We start from the raw sequence: 9,987 nt of genomic DNA on the forward strand, positions 1-9,987 counted from the left end.
CATTGATTTCAGTCTCCAGCAGAGCTTCAGGGAAACGTTCAGAGACGTAGTTCTGAGGAACATGTAAAAGTGATTTTTAGCCTTTTTTAAATGTTCAAACTAGTTTTTGTATAGGACGTTTTTGTGTTTTTGTTTTTCCCCCAATGCAGAAGAGTTGATCTTTACAAAGTAATCAAGTAGTCATGTAGTGACATTTAAGTAAAAGGATTTTAGATCACATGGCAGCTCTTTGTTTGAATTTCCAATTGAATGCCTCCAATAAATGACGTCACCAAGTAGAGTCCTAGTAGTGAATTTGCAAGTTTTGATACAAGTATGTCATCAGCGCATTGTATAAAATAATTGATGCTTAACATGTATCTGTTGGTATCTTGTTTTTGAAGTAAAACACAACTACACAAAAACATGACATTAATTGTATGTGTGTCCATTAAATGAGCAAAAACTTTGTATGGAAAAGTCAATGAATATTGCACTTCAAGCAACCAACCACTGGGTGAATTGCCATGAAATTAATATACAGACCTTCATGGCTCTCAGAGGACAAGTTCTAATGTGTTTGTGTGTGATCCCCTGACTTTACATCTAGCACTATCATTGGTTGAAAACTTTAATTAGTCCAGTACTTTGGTTTATGACCAAATAGCTGCAAAACTGGTGACATTGCCATCAGCCTCAGCTGTACTTTGTGTAGTGCTAATTTGTGAATATTAGCATGTTAACACGCTAAACTCAGATGGTGACAATGACAAAACCTTATACCTGATAAATGGCCTGTGAACATGCTGATAACATTTAGTTCAAGCACTGCTGTGCCAAAGTACAGTTTTACAAGGCTGCTAGCATGTCTGTGGACTTAAGATTGGGTCATTTATCTACATGATAAGGAAATAATCACTTTGATAAGTGCTCAACACCAAGTGTAGGAGTGAAAATGTCTTTATTCAAAACTTTAAAATGACAAACTCATCCAAACCCTAATCAAATGTGTGTTGGCCAACCGGTTTTTAATAGAAGTAGTTGTGGAAAAACATGTTAAATTGGTTTTAACATCTTTGTGAATTCCTTTTTTTTTTTTTTTTTAAATATACTATTAAAAAGCACGACTTTATTATTACAGATGGTGTTAATGTACACTTTTAGACATACAATCATCATGCTTTCAAATTGGCACTTACTGCTCATAAAGGATCTGAACCTTGCCTCGTTCAGTGCTAAACTATACATGGACTACTTCAGTATAACTCAGTAAAAGGATTGGCCCTTATACAGCAGATACAACTACAAAAGAAGGTAACAACGCATCTGTACATAGCTGCTCTATAGTGTCCTTTTAACAAAACTAGACAAACAGTACCAAAACCACAGCATCTACATAGCCAAATAGCAATGGCAACATGGCAAACATTTATCAAACAATTTTCACCTGTAAAGTTTAAAACCTCCTAACACGGTTGTAAGGTTTCGAGGCAGCAGAATCTCTTAACTAAGAAAGCCTATTGTAGCCAAGAGATGGTAGAAAATGCAAATATTTTGCAGTTTCATAGAAAACTGCAAAAGCATCTAAGCCACTATTTTATGGCACAACAGAAAAACAAACTTTGAAATAATAAATTGGTGCTTCAATAATTCAGAATCACCAGTGTAAAATATTTATTTGGTTAAGATGAAAATCAGTTTGAAATGACTTCTTCATCCCTCTGTATTACATTGGCATGAGATAAAAGATTAGGTCATGATTGACAGCTGTCGTAAGGTGCGTGAACTTAAACCCACGTCCCGGTTAAGTACGATGCTTGGGTTCTTAAGGGTCTTCCCCTCCTTCAAACCTGTCCTTGGAAACAGGTTCTTGTTGACCTCTGGCAGCCTTGGCCCCGTCCTCTGCAGGGCCATAAAGCTCTTCTCTGTCCCTGACAGTGATGTCTACCGACAACACAGCCTTCCACAGCATTTTTCAGAAATAGACACTACTTTAACACGAAGAAGCATGAGTTATTGTTTTGTTTCAGTGAGCTTGCCTGCATCGGTTTGCTGCTCGATTACAGGCCAGATTGGGCAGCAGAGCGGTTCCACCCGCCAGTCACAAATTACATGTTTGCCTCAGTACACGCAGTTTTCAAATTTTATTTTTATAGCATAGCAGTAAGTGGCTGATTTTCTCTCACTGCCCCTCAGAGTCAGGATTGTAATTTGCACAGAATTAGGCGGTCGACTTCTTGACGCCAGAATCCCAGGCTTGTTCTTCTGGTGCTTGCTAAATGTCTCAGTTTCTTGTGGAGGCAACGCAGGGGATGAGTCCAGCTGTGTAAACAACCTTTGACATATTCCCCACTAATGCGTACAAAGCCTCAACCCATCAGGTTCAACTCTGACTTTTTCCAGTACATACCGCCTCTTCTTCTGTAGCCTTCATCATCCATCATTAGATATGGCTTTCTGACCAAGGTGACCTCTGATGTGACCCTGGGGTCAAGCCCCAGATCTGTGGGAGCTCTCCTCTCCCTCCTATGGCTGACAGCTCTCAGCTGTTTTGTCCCTCTCAGATCCCCGTTCAGCCACGCTGATGCTCCAAACATAGCAGCGCCGCCTTCCCTGGTGGCAGGCCACTTTGTCATCATGTCTTTCTCAACAATAAATACCAATGAATAAATACCATAAAAAGACACGAGCTCAGAGCATCTGAGATGCTCCTCCATCTTCTGCTATCACCATCCCAGTCTTTTCTGTCAAGTCCTCTCCATGAGTCTTCATTTGGTTTATTAATACTCAGATATCGGAGTGCACAGACTGGTTTGATATCTGGCTCCAAAGAAACATCAGACCAGCTGTCTATAAGCTAGTCAGACATGTTGCTCAGTAAAAGAAGTCACCAACAGTTAGGCTTATGTGTGGCAGCTTTTGCTCCATCATCCCCAACGAAAGTCTCAGAGTTCAAGGGACATTTGGTGCGTGGCAGCAACATGGTGGCTGATAAAATCCACGTTTTCCATAAAGATTTTGTCGCAGTCTGAAGAAGTCTGGCCGGTCCAGAATCAACTTTTTATCTACTCTAAAGCAGGGGCTGGTCACTTTGCTCTTTCCAAGTTGGAGATGCGCCCAACTGATTCATTCTTCTTCTCCCCATTCCTCCCCAAATCATTTTCCAAAAAAGATGTTTTGACGTGTGCACCTCGCTTGCGTCTACTCATAGATACACTACGGACAGCTATTCTATAATGGGGATTGCTAGGGGGGGAAGGAAAAGTCTTTTTTTTTTGTGAAGGAATGTAGGTTGGGGGGATGATACCACTAGTCGATGAACTTGTGTGTGTCTCCGTAGAGCCATCGCTGCGGAGGCATGGCGGCCTCATTGAGGTGGTTGCACTCGTCACTGCACTTGCAGGACTGGATGAACATCACGGACCTGTTGAAGCGTTCGCCATCAGGGCAGGCGAAGGTCACGCTGGCGGTGCGTGTGCGACGGGGTGAGCAGCAGCGGCCATCCCTACACACACCACAGTAGTTGGGCCTGTACAGGCGAGTGCTCCTGCAGCCAGCGTAGGACAGACGGTGTGGCTCAGGGGCCTTATGGGTACGAGAGCACTTCCTTCCTTTCTGTGGAGGGAGAAAGACGAGAGAAAATAAAAATCTTTTCTTTGGCAGCCTCGATGCTACACACTAAGCAGAGATGTAGAGCAGGCTGAACGCTGCTTTCCTGTGAAAGCTTTTTAGGATCACAGCAACGTGAAATAACTCATTATCCAGGCACAGAGACATGAAAAACAGAGTTAATGCAGTTGAGTACAGAGACAGGGAAAAACAAAATAAAAGTCAGAGTAACAGATGAGTGCCGGAGAGAGGAGCATGCCAACAATAGTTAAGGATTGACACTGATGCACATTAACACCCACAACAGCTCTGCAAACACTAGGAAAGCACAGTGAAACAGGTGCATAACAACCCATCAGCCTCATGAGTGGCTGATGGCGGAAGGCAGAATGTTCCTGAGGGTGTTGTGTTTGAAATGCGAGAGAGCAACAGAGTGGGTGAATCGAGTGCTCTTTAAATCACACAGCAAAGAGCCACTGAGTGCAGCTGACAGCCACAGTGTCGCAGGTTCAGTGTGGGAGTGCTCCAAAACCCACAACCCCCGCAGACAAATTGGAGGGGGAGTTTGTTTCACTGTCACATCTCTGAAAAGTTCTGGGATTGAAGCCTGTGTAAATGTATTTCTGTTGTGTTACGTATAAAGGACAGCTGACATGATTTTCAACAATTCAATTTAGAAATTAATTAATTTAGAAATAGTGAGGTCATGAGTCGAAACCCCCTCAGTACAGCCCCACTTCAGAGATTCTGACCAGACATTAAAAGGCTTCTTTTAACTATTTGGATATTTCATGTTTTATTTTTAGGAGTATGAAAGATTTGAGGGCCGACCAATATTCTTACAATGAAATTTAAATTGCAAAATAGGGCAAAATTGGAACCATGCAGACCATAAACAAGATACATTTTTACCAAGCTAATTATAATTATGGGATGAAAACAAATCTGATAAAATGATGCAGTTGTTTGTTGTTACTTTTTGAGGTTCCCCCGGGAGTCAGTGAAAAATCAGAGAAGACTCACAACCAGATTAGATTTGCAGTATTACTATTTTAAACTGCTCACTAATGCCCAAATATTATCATCATATTGAAAAGTGGTGTTATATTTTTTGTTAACAACTGCATAGGTGCTTTAATATTTGATTTAAAACATGGGATCAGCCTTCAAAATACACACTACATGTATGTTTTTATGTTAACTCAGCCCAAGTTACTAACCCCAGCTTTGTCTTCATCCTGCTGGGGATGTTGCCCACACAGCAACAGAACCATGAATAGATGGAAAGGGTTCCAGCTACAGAACGATTCTGGGGCAGGGCGCTGTATACATGCCATGATATTAATACCAATCTGACCCCTGGAGAGCAATCCTTTCCTAAATCTATTTAGCATGGTGGCTGGACTGCATGGTTGTGGGCCATTAGAGGAAGCTCTGCTTTTATCCCCTTTATGAGAATCTTAAAAGCACCACAAACACATTCCTCACCTTGACAGGGATAGACATGGAGCTGCAGGGCCGAATGTTGCACAGACGCGTCTCCTTGATCAGCTTACACCGGGCATTGTCATTGGTAACACGAGAGGAAACGCCCATCCCGCAGCTCCGAGAACACTGGGACCAGGAGGTGGTCTGAACCACACACTGATCTCCCACCTGCCTCCACGCTAAGAGAGAGAACGAAAGACAGGACGTGTGAGGGAGAACAACAACGGATCGTGCAAAACATGGAGAGTCGGAGAAAGAGTTTAGCAAAAGTAAAATTAGGGGGGAAAGGGCCAGTGGGAGAGAGAGGGAAAAGGAGAGGCACCGAGAGATGCAAAGCACACTAGCCTCATTCACTGAACAGGCAACACTGACGCATAGAGAGGGTGATTACAGAGAGGGGAAAGCTGGGTGACAGAGGTATGTGCTGTGTGAGAGCTGTGTGTACGAGGGAGAGCACCTCTGGTGTGCAAGGAGCCAGTGGAAAACAAGCCTCACATAAATGCTGACACACACACACAAGCGCAGATGCAGAGGGAAAGGCTCACAGTGGGGCCGTTTGTGTGTCAGGGGGCTAAAATGGCTAAAACGTAAACATGATGCTTTACTGCGTAGAGGAAACAGACGGCACTCTGAGGCGACATCGTGGCACCTTCTCTTACCCGCCAGGTGCTTGTGTCCACGTGGCTTGTCCCACTTGCGCCCCACCTCCACCAGCTCGTTGCCCAGGGTGTCCTTCTCCTTTTTGGGTTTGTAGGGGTACAGCTTCCGGTAAGGTTTTGGATATGGCTTTGGGTAAGGGTAGGCCGGATACGGAATGAAGGGATAAGGCGGGTAAGCTGGAGGTTGGGGTCGCCGGTGCGCTGGGGGCACAACGGTGGTTCCCTTGTGGCAGTCGATGCTGAGGCAGCACTGGCCTGGCACCTTGACCAGCTGCGGGGTGGGACAGGAAGGGGAAGCCAGGGGCACATGGCTGGGGCATAGGGGCACGCAGCCCACCGCTCCATCGATGCAGGTGCACTGGTGCTTGCAACCAGCACGGAAATTCTCGCCATTTTGATAAATCCTTCCGTTGTATTCGCAGGAGCGGCCTTCTGCCTTCGCTGAGGGGAAGGAAGAACACAAGTTTGTTAAAATATTGATCTAAAGGAAACTCTGAAGCATCAAGAAGAATGAATAAACAAGAAGAGGCTCATATGTAAATGCACCTTTAATCTGCATAAGAAGAGAGAGGGACTGAAACACTATCTCCAGATTTATGAAGCAAGCTCTATTCTTAGACCAGAAGGGAATTTTGACTTGTTTACAGTCCTTCCCCTTCGCTCCCTCAGTGGGACTCCCCATACAACACCCCGGATACCCCCCTTTATATAGAAACACCCCCAAATAAACACACATATAAAAATACCTCTGTGTGTGCGTGCATGTTTGTGTGTTTCATGGGGCTGTTTGTGTACACACTGAACTACTTATATAAATCCTGGACTTGGCCAGTTTTCAGTCGCAGCTCCTGAAGGTGCTCTGTTTTTGAAACGTGGCACAGGCTTCAAACCTCAAGCCCCTATCAAAGAGAAACTCCAGCCGTTTGGCTCGGAAGCCTAATTCCCCACCCTGAAGTTACACATTCCCTCACTCAACCCCGAGCTAAACCCCAAACTCTGTACCCAGTCTGTCCCCTGCTCTCTTTCGGCCTCCCCACTGCTCCTCCGCTACAGTACATACCCCTGCAGATGCCATGGGTACGGCCGACATCATTGCCATAGTTGCACTCCAGGCCTTTATGGTGGTCGCAGGGCCGCCCTTCGTGACAGTCCTGGTTGAGCTGGGCAGCGCACACCTTGCAGCAGCCGCAGCCATCTGGGACTGAACTGACCCCTGGGGGACAGGATGGGGGACCTGCCGGGCACTCGCATACCACTGGACAGCCTGCAGTCACCTACAGGTGGGGACATATAGTACAGTCATGGCTGAGACTGCTTAGTGTGCACTAACCTGAATATGAGGGAAAAAAAATTCATACAGTACAGTTTCCGTGTGAGGAGGAGTCACATTGGAACCAAGCAGGACAATAGTTTGACTCATGTTACACAGATCACAGAAATTCCTCAAAGTGTGTGTGGCTTTAACATTCGCTGAATACCCAGCACTGTCCCAAGCCCCACAGGGATATCTGTAACCCTCTGTCGCCTTCCGCTTGGCATTCGCCGGGCAAGCAGGGATGAAAGAGACGTTCTCTGACCCCAAAAAAACCCACCTCCCTGCTCCTACATCTTTTGTTTCTCATCCCTCCCACCCACCCTCCCACTCTTTCTACACATACATACACACACACACATACAGCAGAGCCACTCCAACAATTCCCAGCAGGTATTGAGATCACAGGGAACTGTCTAACTGTCCACAGTCAGATCACCCAAAGGGATCCCTTCCTGACTCTGCCACTCTCTCAACCCAGGCCAGGTCCCAGTGTGCCACTGCAGATTAAATACAACCACGGATCAATTCTCCCTCTCTGGTTTCACCCACTGTTGGGGGTCTCAGGTGGGTATGAAGGCTGGGTGTGACATTACACAATTCAGTGACAATAACTTTCCATTTTTAGCATTATAGTTGGATATAGCGCGGCACTTGAAACATCCCCTGACAGAACATCACAAAATATTCCTGTAGATATTTATAGTCAGCAGTCAGTTCATATTGACCTGAAGAGTATTTTTATCCCCATTGGTATAACTGTAGGGTAATATTACTGTAGTGTCATGTGGACATCGTTGGTAAAAGGGTGAATTGTCAAAAAGTTTCCCAAAACCTGACAGACCTAATAAACACAAGTTTGTTCCAAGTGGGCGCCACCTGGACATATTTTTGTTGTTGCATCTTTTTATTTAGATTGAAATGAGTGTCTAAGCTGCGAATAGGGAGGTAGAAATAGGCAGCAGTGGAATGTAACTAAGTAAATTTACTCAAGTACTTAAGTACAAATTTGAGCTACTTTACCTGAGTATTTCCATTTCATGCTACTATACTGCAATTCAGGGGGAAATATTGTACTTTTTACTCCATTACATTTATTTGACAGTTTTAGATACTTTGCAGATTTAGATTTAACATACAAAATACATGATGAGATGCTAAAACATGATGTTATTGATTAAACTACCGAACAGTATTTAAAATAGCTAAAATTGCTCCACTTTGATGAACTACAACAGTAAAATACTAATTACACGTTAATACATCAGTACTAATAATCCGATAATAAAAAAATATATGTAATGTATAACACTGGCTTCTTTTACTTTTGACACTTATTGCTAATAATACTTACGTGCTAAGTGCCATTTAAGTGTTTTTATATTGCAGTATTGCTACTTTTACTTAAAAATTAGAATAGTTCTTACACCAGAGAAAATAGGGTGTGTGAAAGTTTAAATCATTTTATCCTTAATTTTCCTGATTTTTATTTTACTTAGGACCCCCTGAAACACTCCTCGAGGTCCTCAGGTGGTCCCAAAACCCGACTTTGGAAACCAGCACATGTTAGGGCAGATTCTCCGCACATACAATACAATAAAACATTGAGTGATGAAGGCAGAAGGTAAGTGTATAGTGGCCACATTGTTATGAACTGGCGAGGAGTTGATTTCATCAGACAGCAATAAGATGGATGGAAGACTGAGCTACATATTAATGTTACCAGACGACAGCAGCTCAAATCTGCTGGAGCCGCACTTACAGTACAGGCACGTGAGTCTTTATTCCTCAGTGTTTACATGAAGCAAAATAAACTTCATACACTCACCAAACCGACTGTCACCACTTGCAGGACAGCAAATAATAGCAGTATCCCCATGCTGCCAGCTAGTTCACTTAGAGGAAGATAAATTGTTTAAAAAAAATAGTAATTTATATCTCAGAAAAATAAATCCTCCACGCGCTCAGGAACAATGGGTTTTGTCCACAAAGATTAAATCCGTCTAGCACAATGATCCTCAAATGTCTTCCATCACTTGTAAATTTTCATCGATCAAAGTTTGAGGCTTGTTTTTATATGTGCCCCCTGCTTTTTATGGCAGCCACGCCCACCCCGGACCTCCTTTAACCAATTAGGACGCAGGCGCGAGGCCAAGGTATCCCAACAGGGCGCGCGGAGGGCGGGGCGTGAAGCTCCAACACGGAGAGCTGAGGTTCAGGTGGGGGGCGGGGCCAAGCATGAATGCAGTCATTCATAAAAATTCAGAATTACTACATTCCAAAGAGGACCTGGCTTTTGGGTGTTTATTTATTTATGTTTGAGCGAAAATAATATTTTTGATGCTTTAAAGTCCTTTTCACACGCATACCTCTGTCCGGCTGCTGCTTTGTGAAAAGTAAAATAAATATACTCAGCTGCTAGTCTGAGCTACATTAATACTGGGGGCAGCCATGGAAAACAGCTAGGAATTTCCTTCCCGCACTTTATAAAAACACTTTCAGACAAGAGTTGCAGAGATAAAGTACATGCACAAGGAGAGCAGAGTGGAGCTGGGTACAACTACATGATTGAGTGATAGTGATGTTGAAAATGATTATGATAATCTCCCGTGCAATTCATCATTCTCCTTTCCTTCCTCCATATCCTGTCTTTAGCCCCCACATCCCTTTTACCTACTCAGAGGTTCCCAGGCCACCTCCCACTCTCTCTCTCTCTCTAAAACACACACACACACACACACACACACACACACTCACATACAGTTACCCATGTAAACAGACAAGAATTTAGTTCATTTGGTTTAGGGTTTTTATTGAAGAGTGCAGAACGGAGGTGGGGACTGCCCGGATAATCTTCCTGTCATCCCCGCAGACATGCATACAGGAAACCAGTCATATACAGTACCCGAGCTGGTGGCTAACACCGCAGTGATACACACT

The 9,987-nt window shown here is 43.9% G+C and overlaps 1 protein-coding gene across 1 annotated transcript; it reads right to left on the minus strand.

The window, feature by feature from the left end:
• Positions 1-127: 127 nt before the first annotated feature.
• On the minus strand, positions 128-9,104 carry si:ch211-106h11.3 (CCN family member 1). The gene is made up of 5 exons (XM_044330940.1): positions 8,876-9,104; positions 6,796-7,009; positions 5,736-6,176; positions 5,077-5,255; positions 128-3,594 (listed from the first exon to the last, which is right to left on the minus strand). Exons 1-5 carry the CDS (start codon positions 8,924-8,926, stop codon positions 3,289-3,291), a joined length of 1,191 nt encoding a protein of 396 aa, XP_044186875.1. The 5' UTR covers positions 8,927-9,104; the 3' UTR covers positions 128-3,288.
• Between the last annotated feature and the right edge of the window lie 883 nt (positions 9,105-9,987).

This window comes from Thunnus albacares, chromosome 17 (assembly GCF_914725855.1).
Source record: "Thunnus albacares chromosome 17, fThuAlb1.1, whole genome shotgun sequence".
In the NCBI taxonomy this organism is placed as follows: Eukaryota; Metazoa; Chordata; class Actinopteri; order Scombriformes; family Scombridae; genus Thunnus; species Thunnus albacares.